This window comes from Microtus oregoni, unplaced genomic scaffold, assembly GCF_018167655.1.
Source record: "Microtus oregoni isolate MIOR12 unplaced genomic scaffold, Mior012 000035F_ref0000213, whole genome shotgun sequence".
NCBI lineage: Eukaryota > Metazoa > Chordata > Mammalia > Rodentia > Cricetidae > Microtus > Microtus oregoni.
In genome coordinates, this window is record NW_024543094.1 from 23,331,649 (window position 1) to 23,349,000 (window position 17,352).

Sequence of the window (17,352 nt, forward strand, 5' to 3'; positions counted from 1 at the left end):
AATTAGAAACTGCAGAATTTTAACAGCCTCTCAAAAAACAGGAAAGACAGACCAAAGAAGAAGAAAAGGAAAACAAAGACAGGCAGACAGAAAGAAAGAGAAAGGAAGGAAGGAAGGAAGGAAGGAAGACAGAAAGAGAAAGGAAGGAAGACAGACAGACATACAGAAATAAATAAATAAATAAATAAATAAATAAATGTCTGAGGGTTGTTTTCCTAGATGCAACCCAAACATTAATAATTATTTTTAACATGTACAAACAATGAAACTTTTACTTTTGCTCGGTGCCGTGAGAAGGAAACATTTTTATCTATAGAAAGAATAAGTATTGGTCCTGCCCTTCATCAGATTGATGTCCAGATTGTAATTCAGACCAGTACTATTTTCCCTTTTTCTTTTCTGGTCCTTATGGAGATAATATAATTACTCCATCAGCATTAATGTCTAACCTTAATTTTACCTAGAAATATTTCAAAAAGCTGACAAAAGTTATACATTAAGATTTTTTAAAAGCAGGTGCCTTTAAACAGTTGGAAACATTTAATTTATGAAAGTAATCCCTGGAGCATATCTTTTAGCACAAAGAAGAATAAAAATAAAAAATATTTAGAAATTTCACCTTCCTCAAAGGAACCAGCTTTAGATAAGTATGCACAGCACCGGAGCTGGCCTCTGATATTTACAGACCCTTTCTCAAAAATGGCACATTTGATACCCCAAATCCTTTCCCCTTGGTAGGCAAACACATCCAGAGGCCCCACAGTTCCCAGGACGGGCGCCACACTCCGGATCTGGTTTCATCCCTGCTGCTGTGATAAACTACCGTATCAAGAAGCAGTTTAGGGGAGAATGGGATTGTTTTAGCTTTTGTTTCCAGGTTTCATTTCATCATTTTGTGGAAACAGCCACATCACATCCTCCCTCGTGAGCAGAGAGAAATGAACTCATCCGGGCTACTGCTCAGCCAGCTTGCTCCATTCGGACAATCCAGGGTCCGGCCTCACGGGATGGTGCTGCCCACTTCCAGGCTGTGATGTGAAGACAGGCGATTAAGACAACAAAGACCATCGTCCACAGACATGCCTGGAGGTCACCCTGATCACCACAACCCCTTCCTCCCCAAGACTCTTTTCCCAGGTGGAAAAGTGTGTCAATATGACAGTTAAAATTCAGATATGACCAAATATCTTTTAAAATAGTTTGTTTTTATGTGTATGAGTATTTTTGCTTGTTTGCCTGTCTATGCATCACAGGTATGTATGATTGGTACCTGTAGTGGCCAGAGTTGGGCATTTGATTTCCTGGGACTGGAGTTAACAAATGTGGATGCTGGGAATTGAACTCAGGTCCGCTGGAAGGACAACCAGCGATGTTAACCACTGAGCCACTGAGCTGTCTCTCCAGGCTTATCACTATCTTCTTGAATTCCAGAGAGGTAGAAATGTTACATTTCTGGGGAAGAGGGGCATGTGCGTATGTTGTATGTGTTCATGTGCTGAGGAGCATGTGTACACGTGTATACACATGGAGGTTAGAAAATGACATCACACATCTTTGTCAATCATTCTCCACCTTATTTCTGAGAATGGTCTCCACTTAACCTGCAGTTCACTGATTCGGGGCTGGCTGATTAGTATGCCATAGGTATCTCCCTGCCTGCATCTTTCTGGCACCAGGATTACATATGCATGCTGCCACACTGGGCTTCATATTTACATTGGTGCTGAGTATCTGAGTTAAGATTCTCATGCTTGCATGGCAAGCACTTTGCCAACTGAAGAAGTCTTTTAAAATCTGAACTTCAAACTTTCTACAAGGTTCTACGCATAACATAAGGAAGTCTGTCTATGAAAACCTAATTTAAAAGTATGTCCATTATCACTAAAACTGGACACCTCCCTCTGAGTATGAACAGGAAGGAACTAAGATGGTCTGGAAAATGCAGGACATGAGATTATCATGTTAGCAATAAATTTTCCACAAGCTGATGGTTTAGTGATAAACAACGGAAGAAGAAATTCTTAGAGACATGTATTGCTTGGGACCAACCACTCCCTGGAGTTAGTGGTTCTTATGGTGCTTTCAGGATGCAGAGACTTCCATGATTCTGAAAAGAGAAGCATGTGTGTACCTAAGAAAAAGGTTGCCACCCCCTAAAGCCATCAGCTTTAGACAACATTACTAAAATATATATTTACCCAGAGATCAAAGGCGCAGAGTCCCCGCTGAAGTCTTAATAGCAATTTCTCAGGCTTCACATAAGAGTGAATATTTCATTTCACATATTTGATGTAAAATTAACCAAGCCATTTTCTCATAAGAAAGGCAAATAAGAATTAATCCTATATGTTACATTTGTTTTCTCACAAAAGGGGTATTCATGACCTAAGAGAATTTTTAAAAAGTAGTTTTATATCAGCATTGCTTGGAGAATGAATTTATTTTGTGTCTAGCAATTAATTTTGTGAAAGAAAATTTAAGTGTTATAGCATGTTCTCTCAGTGATTGGCAGGATGGTGTCCTAGTAAATTTTAGGGCAAAAAAATGGCCATTGACTTTGTAGTCAGCGATGCTGGGTTCAGAATCCAGTTTGAACTCTTAGTAGAAGAGTAACACAAGGATGCTTCATTTTAGCAAACATGGTTGAGGCCAACACAGCACCTCTTCCACAGCTCCTTCTTTTCCAGTATAACCCTGCTATCTCTGATCCGTAGACACCTGTGTCACTGGGATAGAACTAAATGTCAAGGTTATATATAAAATCCTTTTTTAGTGACTGATTCAGCTCTGGGCTCATGAACAGCCTGAGCCAACTAGAAGTAAGGAAGGGTTTGCTGAGCTTTGTGAAGAAAGTCAATTCTTTCCTTTTTTGAACTGGTCCAGAAGTGACCCTGTCCACTCTGGGCATGTATCAATGTGTAATGTAACCCCTGAAGACAAGACTTTCATCTGTCCGAAAGACAGACGTTGGCTGAGATCAACACACTGAATTAAGCTGGATTGAGATACTCATAGGAACATGAGGCCAGGATCAGAGGATTAGCTGTTCTGTCTTTGGACCAAGATTGCAAAAGAGCTCAGGCCACATTAACGGGGCTTTTGATACTTGTAGCGGAAAGAACTTGAGTCACTCATGGTTTCTCATCTGTGAAATCAGAAAGTCACCTCGAAATCGTGGGAAAATTCATAGTAACACATGAAAAGCATTATCTGGAGAGCTTGGCATGGCATAAACCTTCAAAACATGATATCAAAGTTTGGAAAAATGTCTGTGCCCATCCTACAAACTTGCTATTAGTTTTGTTTACTTTTTGCCTTGATTTTTGATTATCTGTATTTCCATAACAGATGGAACCAGTGTATTAAACACCAAAGAAGACAGTATTAGTTGAGCTAAAGATGTTAAAGTTATTTGAGATCACTAAAAGACAGCGAATATGGTAATAGTTCAGTGATATTTTATTGGCTATCATACACACACACACACACTTTCAAAAGCACCACATGGTCTTAAGTTTCCACACTATATACTCATTTTCAAAGAAAACCTCCGGAGCCTGTAATACATTGGATGTTTCAAAAATATAAAATACACACAGTAAAACATATCTAAAACATATGAGGTAATAAAACATAAATTATATAAAATATATTAAAACATACATTAAATATATATAGGTCCTTAAATGAAAATACCTCAAGCCATAAAATAGAAACCCTAATACAGAATCTGATGACAAAATAAAAATTAAATGTAATGATGGTAAATTCTAAAATTTTAAACATCGTGGTAACAAATATTTTTTCAAATAAATGCCACCAGTATCAATAAAACTGAATAGTATAAATGATCCCTGATCTCATAGTCTTTGGGCACCCATTCTGTACTTGAATCCTGGCTCTGATGCTTGAATGTTATATGATATTAGGCAAATTTCTTAGCCCCAATTTTCTCTTTTATACAATGGAAATAATAAGTGTGTTGGCACAGGCAACTTGAGACATGGAGACAAGAGACCAAGAATTCAAGACTAGCATGAGCTATATAAAACCTGCCTCAAAACAAGCAAAGATCAACCTAAAAATCATCGTTAAAAGTGATTTTTTTTTGGTCAGAAAGACAAATGAAAAAATAAAGCACCACAAAGATTTTAGTTTTAAACAAGATAGTACAGGCTTAGTTTTTGTGTGGTTGGCGAGTGGACTACGAGCCAGCTGTACCACATGTGGATATGTATCATAAGGTCAGCATACCCAAAGGATGCATATCATCCATGTTCTTGCTTCTCTATTCACAGTAGGCAGAAAACAGAACCAGCTTACATGTCTATCAACAATGAATGGTTAAAAAAAAATACTACCTATTCAGAATGGTATCTTATAAAGCCATAAAAATAGTGAAATTTTGCAAAATAATGTGTAGAGCTGTAAATAATTATTTGAAACAAATAAGCCTGATTTTGAAAGGCAAATACCATGTTTCTTCTCACAAGAAGCATTTAGATTAAAATATATATATATATATATATATATATATGTATGTATTTACATGTGTGTGTAGATATAGGTCATGAACAGAGAAAGGGAATCATGAGTGGTGAGAAAGAGACCAGAAAGGACAGCAGAACTCAGGTGTCATGAAAACACAGTGGAGGACTGAGGATGGGGGACTGAGGATGGAGGACTGAGGATGGGGGACTGAGGATGGAGAACCAGCCAGACATGTACATGGTGGGGGGTATTGGGGGAGGAAATAAAACGGCAACCAAATGCATCAAGTTTTCTTGGACTTGGGAATCAGCTCAGTGGTGGGGCATTTGTCCACCATGTGCAAGTCCTGAGTTTAAGCTCCAACATTGAAAAACGTTGTGGAGAATGGCATCAAAAGAAAAACACAGCATGTGATTCCCATGTTTTTTTTTTTTAAAAAAAAAACTATAAGAGATAAACAGAATGAAACTGAAAAAAATTAATATTGACAATCCAATCAGCCATCTAAAATCTGGTTCTCTGAGATGGTCAGTTGGGGAAAAAGACACAAGTTGTAATCACAAGAGAAAAGGACAGAGGGGATCACAGCAGACAAAGGCCACGTTAAAGGGGAAGGGGAGCTATGAGCAACTTGGTGGCGCTCAGCTTCACTACTCACAGTAGGAGGATAAAGGATGAACATTATGCTCTAGAAAATAACAAGCTGAATTGTCCCATGTCTATTTAAGAAATTGCTGAGATTAAATCTTCCTTTATAGAAAATTATATCCCAAATGATTTTGTTGGTAAATGTTACCAAACATATAATGACAAAAGAACAAACTTACACAAAACCTTTCAGAATAGCAACACACACACACATACACACACGTGATATACGATTAGTATGCATACTTTCTTATTTTGAGACTTATGACACCATACAACAGTGAAAATAAGATATTGGCATAAAAACAATGGAAGTAGATAGAACCCACAAGTAAATAAGTCTAAATATCTCTTCAGTAAGTTTACTGGCTAAGTTGAAAGACATTTGCAAAATATTTTTGATATATGTAAAATACTAGCTTTGAACTTTACCTCACACCTTAAATAGACACAAAAATCTTACCTCAAAGTGACTCACACTTTGGAAGGACTAAGCTATAAATCCTCTAAACAAAAACACAGAACACCTCAGTGACCTTGGATTTGGCAAAGGGTTTTTTTTTTTTTTTTGGTTTTTCGAGACAAGGTTTCTCTGTAGCTTTGGTGCCTGTCCCGGTACTAGCTCTTGTAGACCAGGCTGGCCTCGAACTCCGAGAGATCCACCTGCCTCTGCCTCCCGAGTGCTGGGATTAAAGGCGTGTGCTACCACCTCCCAGCAGGGTTTGTAATTTCAAACAAAAATTATGGAAACTCAACAAATTAGAATTAAGTAAGTTTTAAGACTTTCATCAGTCAACTAGTTGTTAAAGATGCTAGTCACACACTGACCTTGTGACCCAGCCATTACCATCCTAGATTTCACCCCACAGAAATAACGCACAGCGAGAGAGACTTGCACACGACTGTTGGTGATAACTTTATTAGGAGCATCCGCAACCACTAGACAACAAGATTGTATATAAACAGCTGGGTGTACAAACAGACTGTGGTACAGTTCCACAAGACTTTACCCGGAAATTAAAGAAGTCAACTACTGATACACAAACCAAAACCAGTCTTCATGGCATCATTTTGAGAAAAAGCAAGACAGCACATGAGTGTTTGTAGCATGATTTCTTTTGTACAAAATTCTAAAAAAAATGTAAACCATCTATATTGTAAAAAATGTAAGCTAGTCTATAGAAAAACAGATTCAGAGTTCTTAGGAAGTAGGCTAGAAACATCAACAGTAAGAAGAACTGATTACAAATTAGCACAAGGAAACATTTGGGGGCAAACGGACGTGCATATTGATAGTGGAGATGGTGTCATGAGTATGCGCAGGTTGTACACTTTCAATATGCTCGATCAGTTATATGTCAGTTGTAGCTATGACCTTGGTTTTTCCTTTCTCTCTGTACTTGCATACTGGGTGGGGGAAATGGCTTTATAATCAAACATGAGAGTTTGATGCTACCTTTGCTCCTATAATGCAACCTTAATGTAAATTACTTACAGTTTTGTGTCTCAGATTCTATTTTAATGTTACTAAAATACTTTATGTGAGAATAAGAATCTATGTGTCCATGACATGTTTTATCCATAAGCCCATTCCCATTACTCTCTCCTAAGTGGACACACTTCTTGTATTTGACATATGACCTTGAGATATATGCATTAAAGTATATACTTTAAAGCAATAGAATGCCATTGACATAGATCATTTCTCCTTATGATAAAATCTTAAGACCTATCCTTATTATTCTCTCCATCTCTCTATAGCCAGTTGTTTCTAAAAACTATTATTTTCCACATACTGTACCCACAAAACTTAACTCATTAATTTCCCAACATGAAAGTTCTTTTGCCTAATTATCTGTCTTAGTATTTTTTTTCCTGGAAGTTCTCTGGCACATAAATCCTCTAGTGAGATGGCTGGGTCATAGCACAGCTGTGGGATGAATTTTACTCAGCACCTCCAACTGCTTTCCAAAATGTTGAATTAATTTATGCATCCACCAAAACTAGGAATTAATGATGTCACTAACTTTGGCCAATACAATGGATGTAACATTCATTCCAATTTTCACTTCTCAGCTTCCTAGTCAGTTTGATTATTTCTTGTTCTTATTAGCTACACAGGTTTTCCTTTGCAAACCACATCCACATTAGAATTTGCTCATTTTAAAATTTTACTTGGGATGGCATTCCCCTGAAATGTCTGTCATGAGGCTATGAGTGTTGTGATGTAATTTAGTGAGTAGAAATACTTCATTTTAATATAGTCACATCTGTCATTTGTTAGCTTAGTTACTTAAAATATTCCTTTCATTATGTGCAGAAGTGCAGTCTTTAACTACGTATATTTTTTTTTTAGCTTTATGCTGTTTCCTTGCTATCCTCTAATCTATCTGGAGCTTGACTTCTCATCTCCCATGGTGCTGTGTAGGTATACATTTCTTCCCATGTAATGATCTGTATTCCAAAACTCTCTTTTAAAGGGTTTGACTGTCTGTCGTGACTGGAGAGATGGTTCAGCAGTTAAGAGCATTGACTGCTCTTCCTGTGAACCCTGGCTTGATTCCCAGCACCCACATGACAGCCCACAGTTGTCAGTTTCAGGGGATCCGACACAGGGGATTCACACAGACATATATGCAGGCAAAACACCGATGCAAATAAAATCAATTATTTTAAAAAAGAGTTTGTCCCCATTATATAAGCAGTGTGTCTTTGTCATTTACCATTTGAATATTTTTATAAAAAGAAGAATGATCCAAGAAGAGAAATGACTCAGAGTAATAAAAGTCAAGAGGTGATTTTATCCAGCCTTCAGAACAACACATAAATAGGAAATGTTATTAATCTGGATTTTTGGGTTACAAATAGGGAAGGAATCTTTATATGTCTCTCAGATATAACAGATTCTTAAATGTCTTCAATGTTCAATAGCAAAATAATATTTTATATAATATTATGTAAATAATATATATGTTACATAAAACTATACCTCTATAATAGTTTTAAGATCATAGTATACCTATTACACACTATTTTTTAAATTTTCCCAAAGTCTCCTGAATTTCCTGGAATGATTCAAAATACTTGACAAGATGCAGCATTTAACTAGCAAGACTTTTTGTAAGCAAGGAAAAAAGATCTAAGCAAAAGTGGGTCTGATTTATGGCCCAGTTCAGTACTCTATGCAAAGAAAGTTGTCAGGGTCAAAATGCCCTTGATTATCTGTTCAAAGTCCATACATTTGCTAGGTTTAAATTCACATGTAGCATGAAATCTTTCATGGATCTTGTGCTCTGTCTTTGCCTTTCTTTGAAAGTTAAAAACCCAACAACCAACCACACCTTTGTCCACGGTCTTGTTCTCACATGCAGCACTGCCAACTTGAATGTGTATTCTTTTCTCCCTTTGGATTTGGTAAGAAATTATTTTGAATTTTATTGTTCTGTAACATTATCCAATGATGACAAACAACAAAGACAATATGAAATCAAGGAAGCTAGTATGTCTCTTAGAACCTCGAAACATGAAGTATCCTAAAAATCTTAACTGAAAGTCTGTCATTACCTAGCTCTAGTATTCAGACTATCTGTCTTTAATGCCTATAGATGGACTGGAATTTAGTAGCAGAATATCAAATTCAATCCACCTACCGGCAGTTGAGCAACGCTCACCACACAGACTCCTTGACAGTGTTGTCAGACTTGATGTGGTTAATCTACAGGAGTTTTTGTGTGTGTTGATCTTGGTGGAAGCTTGAGACAGTATTAACCACCATTAAGTAACAAAAAAAAAAACACCCTAAGTTTTGTTTTTACAAATTACATACTTGATATTCCTGAATTACCACAATTCATATACTAGCATATTTTAGAATGTTTTTAGTCATATTGGCTTTGGGAACGGAAGCACATTCTTGGCAAATCACAAGGGAACAAAGGGAAAGTCATGCTCACCCAGGTAGAAAATATCCAGATGTAAATGAGCCACCCACTCTTGTTAGATGTGGACTCTTCTAAAAAGAGTTTGAGTACTAGCCAAAAGCCTCAAACTATGGCAAAATCACAACTACAGACTGATGCGGGAGGTAGATTTAAGGCAGAATGTGTTGGAGACATGCATGTAGCCTACAATGCATCGGGTGCACAACACAATGCGTGAGTTTCTGCAAACGGCACATCAGCTTTGGGAACGGCAATCGTTTAATCACAGTTCTTCTTGTCCCACGGCAGTGAATTGCTGCAAGTTCCATACTTTGAGCGAAGCACCAAAGACAGCCCCGAACCCTATCCTGTAGCTCTGTGGACTAGGCGGCATGAGATCTGACGACAGCACTCAGGCAATCTCAGGGACTTGTCTGACTATGCAGGAAATCTCCAAACGCAACACAAGCGCGAAGCAAGAAACAAATCAACAATTTCCATGTGGACAACTCTGTGCTTTTCTATACAGACGTTTCAAGGATTTTTTTTTACTGAATTGATGATCATTAGCCTCAGGTTATCTTGAGACTTTCTGAAATCCATGTATGTGACACCAAAAGGTCTTTTTTTTTTTATGTTTAAAATCACCTGAGTTAAAATAGCATCTTTTGTGGAAAAACACTAAGTAAGTTCAAAACTTCCTAACCAGACATAATTTTTTGCTAGAACATTTTGCAATATCTCTACACTGTTTATTTAATAACTTAATTCAATACAGCCTACTTTTGTTCATCAATCATGTATTCCCAATACTATCAAAAAGACTTTGTTTCTGCCAGACACAAAATATTTTGAGAAATATTTTTATTAATTATAAAAATGGTAGTTTTCTGATCCACTTTAAAAAATATTTCTTTGCTAATAGCATGATTGAAACATGACCAATGTTTCTAGGAGATACTTAAAGCTAATTAAATCCATTAGCAGCAGCATAAAAGAGTCTCTATTCACCAGAAGAAGAACGATGACAAATAAGTTTGATTTTGTGTAACTTAAAAGCCTTTTATCTTTTGAAAATATTTATATATGAACTTTCCATAAATTTAAAAGCTAATAAGTTTAATTTGCTATAAAAGAACAAAAGAAATAACATCACAAATGTCAAATACAAGGTTATATCAGAATGAAGAGTTCACAGCACAGTATCCTCCCAAAAACCCATTTGATATGCAATAAGATATGCTCAGGTAAGAATTAAAAATAAAATTTATGGTTATCTTGGAATGTGGACCTCATCTTCTATACTTCTGTCTTAGATTTCTTGGGAATATCCATGGATAAGCAGGAATGTGTGCACATGAATAGTTATCGTCAAGTAACTTAATAAATGTGTTATGATTTACAGTAAGGGCATCACTGGAACATCACTGGGTGAATGTGAAGTGCTCATATTTAATGTTTACTCAAATTTTACTAAGGATTGACACTTCCGAGTATAATTTCTTATGAAAACCTTCATCTCTCCCTGGAGAAATACGTGAGGGGTTTCCATGCTAAGTCTTCTTCCTGAAGTGCCTGCATCCGAATTACTCCCACTTCACCAGTGTGTGCAAAAGTCACCACCTCCACATCCTGTCCTCTCCCCCAACATAAAGCTTTAGGGCAGCTTCCCGTTCTACCTTCTAGCACCTCTGTTTTGATGATTAGAATCAAGGGACTGGCTTTCTCTTCCTGTTACCTTCCTTCTACCTAGAATCCTCTGAATTTGCCAAGAATCAACTACTTTCTAGTTTTAATTCGGGAACCACCTCTTCGCTGAACTAGTTTCAATGAAGTTGATTCTACTAGAAGAGATCTAACTGTTCCCGTCTACGATCCTTCCAGCTTCGTGTTTGTAACTGTCCTGATGCGGATTGTGATGTCTTACAATCAATGGTGTGCACTTGTTTTTCTGCCAATGGCAGTGTCTTCATACCCTCCCACAGAGCCTGGTGCCAGGGCCTGACATCAAATAGATGTTCAATATTTTTAAAAATTGGATGAGTTAACTCCACAAACAAGATAAAAGGTGAGAAGCGATGAGTATTTAACTACCTATGTCACTGAGTGAATTTTTTCAGTTGGGGAGGGGAGGAGAAAAGCAGAACCTTGAAGAAGTAATTTAGTATAAAATGATATAGGTAAAGAAAATTTAGACAAAAGAGGCAAGGAAAGGCCCCCAAATCCAACCATCAGCTCAATGCGGCTAACGTCATAAGTGAACTGAGTCAAAAGCAGGAACAGGGCCAAGTAAAAAAGAATTTTCTTCCCGAATAATCAACACTTTCTTATTTAATGAACTATTTTTGTAAGTACTCTTTAGGAAAGAGAAGATAATGGGAAGATATTATTAATAAAGGAAGGGCTGTGAGTAAGAAATTGATGAATCCTTGTGATTCTGCCATTCTCTTCAAAAGGGATCTTTGGCTCAGTTTCATTACCACTCCAGTAGAACTGGAAACGGCTATTACAAATAGGAACTAGGAAACATTCAGTGAGGCCCTGCCTCAAATCAAATCCTATGCCAAGAGGCTTTAAAACACTCTCCCAAGAATTTTCTTGTCTGAGTCTGATATCATGAGCTCGATTTCAGAGAAATTTGGAGGTTGGACTGAGTGGCTGGTGGAGGCTGCGAAGTTAGTGGGGAGTTTTGGTCCTAGCCATCTTGGGGAACTCTTTCGCAATGCTCCACTCTCTGTGCCTCCCTCCTTTAGTGTTTGCCGACATCATGACTCACCTATCACATCTTCTTGAAATTATTCTCATATTAAGAAACTTTAAGCCACGTCACATTTGCCTAACTGTAGTTTGAGGATCCCTTTCATATGGAGCTGGAGCATCTGATTAAATTCTTTGGGCATTTGGTGGAAACCACGCTTAGGTAACTTGTTGTCATAGTAGTGGTGGCTGATAGGTGCCTTTTCTATATTTTTTGAGAAAGGCCAGAATCCGTAGAGTGTCACATTTTTACACAGTTCCACGGCGACACTTGCGATCATCAAGCCCGTGGACAAGCGGTACGCTGTCACCCCTCTAGTTCTCCAGAAAAGAGCAAGACGCCTCAGGTAAGTGGGATGGAAGAAGAGAACTTTTTGCTTAACTTTGGAATCGTGGAGGGTTTGGTAGACTTTAAAGGAGATGCCTGTGTTGAACCTGTAGGAAAAGGCAGGCAGGAGAAGGAATGTGTCCCCATAGTTGGAAATGTCTTCCAGAAACTTTGTGTTCTTACCCTTCAAGCTCTTGTATCTGTCAAATTAAAAAAAAACAACAACAATCATCATCATCATCATCAACAACAACAATAATAATCAAAGTAATAATTTTAGTTATATGATGTCAAATACATATCTGATCAAAAATGAAACTATTTATATCCATTATATTAAAAAGTCAAACCACTGACTTAGAAACATCGATCAAGTAATATGTCAATATCAATACCTGGTTTTCCTTCCTCTTTCTTGATCTACAGAGACTTATTAGCAGAAAGACATTTCTTCTATTATTTTGTATTACAATCCATTATCTGCTGCTGCATTTGCTTTTCAATACCTTTAAACTTACTTCTAACCAAACATTATAGCCTATATATATATTAAAAAGTCAATTTTTTCATCTATTTTACACATTTAATCACCAAATAGTTTTGTTCAGAGAGCCTATGCCCTTTAGATGTTGTCACAATTTCCTTGCTGATTTAGGCTGTCACCCTCTTCTGTGTCACCTGATACCCGAGAAAGAACTCTTTCAAGTAAAATGTTTCCATGATTAGTTTTGGGAAGGCAGATACAGTGTTTTCTTCTCACTCTGAGACTTTAGAACAATTTGAGGGATCTCATCTATTACTAATGATTAGCAGTCTATCTCTTTGCTTCTGTGTTTGTTTTTTCCACAGGGTTTCTCTCTGTAGCCCTGGCTGTCCTGGAACTCAGAGATCTGCCTGCTTCTGCAGTGCAGGCATTAAAGGTGTGTGCTAAGAGTCTCTTTCTGACAGGAAAAAAAAATGCAACAAAGTATATGTGGAATTTTTATGAAGGAATCAACATTTCTGTAACAGTTACATTACAGAAGCCATGGAAAGTATTCTGTATAACAAACTACTGAAAGGGAAAGCCAGTGGGGTTTGTCAGGCTGTGCTAGAACTTCCTCTCAAACTCGTAAACAGTTTTGTAAAAAAAACCCACAAATACACACACACACACACACACACACACACACACACACTCAAGGAGAAACTGTACATAGCATGAAGACTCTGAAAAAACGGAAGAAACCGCACTCCCTATTTTTTAAGTTGAAGAGATAAATTCTCCTTGGATTAAAAACATGTAGCTCACGACACTAGAAGTACAACTGAGTCATTCTTCTGACAAAGCCCAGCCTGGATGAGAGTTCAGCTTTGCAGATGGCTTCTTTTGTGTTTTCCCAAGAAGCTGGCTCAGCTGTGGGGCATGTCAGCCTCAGCAGCAGCAGGAGAAATGTGTGACGTGATCAGACCGTGTTCTGAGGAGCTACAAGCAGCTTGCAGGCACTCACCTCAACGTTATGATGCTGGGGTTGACAGTCACAAGGTTCGTCTTGTTTCCAACATCCTTACTAGCATTCCCTGTGACTGGGGGGAGGTTGCACCTGGAATAAAAAAGGAAAAAAATCTCAAAATACAATCTATAAAAGCAGATGTGTACACACACACACACACACACACACACACACCATACACACACACACACCATACATACACACACACACACACACACACACACACACATCTGACAACTGTTGCAATTGCCTGGGAAACCAGTGAGAATTTCATATCTACCTGATTGCCGCTTGAAAATAACAAGAAGTACTGGACTCTCAGATGATGTTCCAACACTGTACAAAATGGCATGTGATTTTAACATTTTCATTGACATTTGTAAGTATCAAAGCCAGAAATGACAACTCATTCCTTGCCATGCTTCTGAAGAATTTTCAAGGCTTTTTACTGATGTTGTGACTTAGATTAACTATATTGATTGAGGTTGATTATATTCTCACAATGGGATAGTCACTACAGACTTAAAGAGCCCAAGGCACTGAAAATACAGTGATAGAGTCTCCCAGAAGCAAAACCTACATAGGAGCACTAGTATCTTCTGATATCTATATGGATAACTTCGTCACCAAGTTAGGTTATTAATAAAGGAAATTTGCAGCAATTTTCATCCAGCTGTCTTAAACCGAGTACTAATTATTTTATTGGAAAACCATGAAGGATACTGATTTTGATATATTCCAATGACAGGAAAAAGGGATTTTTTAAAAAATATTTATTTATTTATTTATTTATTATGTATACAATATTCTGTCTGTGTGTATGCTTGAAGGCCAGAAGGGGACACCAGACCTCATTACAGATGGTTGTGAGCCACCATGTGGTTGCTGGGAATTGAACTCAGGACCTTTGGAAGAGCAGGCAATGCTCTTAACCACTGAGCCATCTCTCCAGCCCCAAGGGAATATATTTTAAATTTCACTTAGAACATCTGTTCAAAGGGGAGCATGGGAAGGAAGTACTGAGTGCCCACAGAAGCACTGTATACAGCTGGCACCATCTGTAATATGGATGAGGCTGCAAAACACAGTAATAAATGAAATATGTACTTCTCACTTTGCTATAAAATATACATCAAAAATATGTATTCATTATAGATAGGAGGCCACAGAAGGACTTTAACAGTAGCCTCCTGCAACAAGTCACAGACAGACAGACATTGTTTTGAAGAATCCAGAGTGGTTTTGCTGTTGTTTGAGACAGGGTTTTACTTTGTAGACCAAGGTGATTGGAGTGCACTCTGCAGCCCAGGGTGGCCTTAAGTTCTCAAGACACTTCTGCCTCAGTCTCCCAACGGTTGAGATTACATGCATGAGCCACCATGCCAGGCTTAAAAGTGCTTTCTAATGTAACAAGAGACTTTATGGAAAATATCAGGATGCACACACATGTGTATATGTGTATTATATGTGTGTAATATTTATATAAAATACATACACAGATGTAACAGTATAGTTATAGCCTACTATATAATGTAGTTATGGCTATGCTTGTTCCTTATACACTAAATTTGTATCCCAGTGTTTCAAATGAAATCAAATGGGCAACTTCCATCTGTAACCAACAAGCATAGGCAAAGTAAGTACAGGCTTAAGAACTAAATACATTTTAATGACACCAGCCATATGTAGCCCTAGGTTTTATTTCAGTTTGAATGGCCAACTTCAGAAGAAAGAGTGTGTTCAGAAAAGTCCTAGCATCAGCTAAAGTAGAACCTGGAAATCTGGGCCTTGTCCTAAAGTTATCAATCAAATGACTGCCAAGAGTTTTTTCCTGGACTTTAAGGCTAAGCTGTTCTTTCTATGGCTGCTATAAAGTCAAATTAATGTTTTTGCATAATACCCACCACAGATGTTTGGGGAATTTTAAGTCTATAAAAAGCCTAGTACATGAACCATTATTTATCTTCGTTGTGATTCCCCCACCACACACAAACACTGAGAATGTGAACAATGGCTGACCCATTCCAGTACGGGCCATGTCAAAGTAAAACAGGAAAAGTGTGAAAACTCTTCCATCGTGACTACAACGAGTGTTCAGTAATTTCTGGACCATCAGATCAGCCGCTGTGTAATTACCACCAATATAAATCACCAACACGAGATGAGCGTGAGGGAGGAGCTGTTTGGGAACCTCCTTTGTGGTTGTTGTTAATATGTAGAGCAGGTATCATCGATCCGTGGGGACCAAAGGGCCCTGATGTACAAAATCGATGCTCCCAGAACATAAAGAAGCAGACACCTGCTGCTCCCTCTTTTAAGTCACATTACAGCTAGACAAGTCAGTGATCACTAACATGAAGCACACACAGAAATCAACTTTGTGTCTGTTCTTATAGACTACCTTGTATCCAGACAAAACTGGGTTACCAGGCCAGCATGGAGCAGATGTGCAGTGTGAGCTAACTCTCAAGCTGGAAAGTGGCACTGTGTGTGACTATACAAAGTCTAGGTCAGCATCTTTCCTAGTGCGACTGAAGAACAAATGCCCCTGCACTGGTTTGTCAGGACAGAGAAATGCCCCTCCTGGGAGGCTTTCCAAGGGAACCATGGTACCCGCCCGCAGGCTGAAGCCTCTAATCAGCCCTGCAGTCCCAAACCTTTCACTGTGATTCCATCCAGTTTCTTCTTGCATATCCTTGTGCTGCTGACATGGACAAACTGAGGAACTTGTGAGTCCTGTGACCTCCAGGAAAGCCTACCTGGGTAACTTGTAGATGCTAGCAATACAATCACAAAGACAAAGGCAAAACTCGACACATAGGTTGTTTCTATTACCCTTGGACCTTTGGCGTCCAAGAAACCATCTTGATAAGACTCACCTAAAAACAAAGTCAGCTTTATCAATTTCCGCTCCACAGAGAGACTTGTTCAGAATTCCCCCATTGCCAACCACGGCACACTGGTTATAAGGGTAGTTCACAAAAGGCTGGGACTAGCAGGAGAGAGCAGAAACCAATCATGACACAATTGCTTGAAAATTAAAACCAAGGCTACAATGTGGCTAAGTTGACACCATCTAATTCTCAGCACCCCCAAGAAAAAAGAAAGCATGTTATCATCAGCTGGATTCCCGAAATTTAACTTTTCATGTGTGCTTAGAAGTCCATAGCTCCCTCGTCAAATCCAGAGACATGTCTATAGTCGAACCTGGGTAGGAGGAGGCAGGTGCATCCTGGGAGCTCCAGTTTGTGGGCCAGCCAGTCTAACTGAAACTGTGGGCTCTGGGTTCCACAAAAGCCTGTCTCAAAACAGCAGGTGCACAGCGATCGGGGAAGGCACCCAACATTTGGTGCTGGTTTCTTTGTATATGAGTGCCCTTGCATATGTGTGCACATATGCCATACATTAAACACATGCAATGTCTAATTAATTAAATAAATAAATGCATAGCATATGATCAACTTATTATAATTAAAAAAACATCACGTAAGTTTGTATCATTTCTCTTGGGAGGGATAAACACTACATAAAATACAATAAAATATAAGACAAAAATAATATTCTTATAATATAAACTACAATATAAATTTTTAGTTAATACAGAGTTTCTCCATATAACAGCCCTGGATGTCCTGGAACTCAGTCTGTAGACCAGGCTGGCCTCAAACTCACAGTGATCTGCCTGCCTCTGCCTCCCAAGTGCTGGGATTAAATG

General features: G+C 38.2%; 1 protein-coding gene across 1 annotated transcript in view; it reads right to left on the minus strand.

Moving 5' to 3' along the window:
• Positions 1-9,708: 9,708 nt before the first annotated feature.
• Positions 9,709-17,352, minus strand: part of St8sia6 (ST8 alpha-N-acetyl-neuraminide alpha-2,8-sialyltransferase 6) — a 133,778-nt gene continuing 126,134 nt past the window's right edge. The window contains exons 6-8 of the mRNA XM_041630909.1: positions 16,517-16,629; positions 13,635-13,727; positions 9,709-12,344 (exon numbers count right to left, since the gene is read on the minus strand). Of these exons, the coding sequence (XP_041486843.1) occupies positions 11,876-12,344; positions 13,635-13,727; positions 16,517-16,629 (675 nt within the window). The 3' untranslated portion in view covers positions 9,709-11,875. The remainder of the gene's footprint in view (positions 12,345-13,634; positions 13,728-16,516; positions 16,630-17,352) is intronic.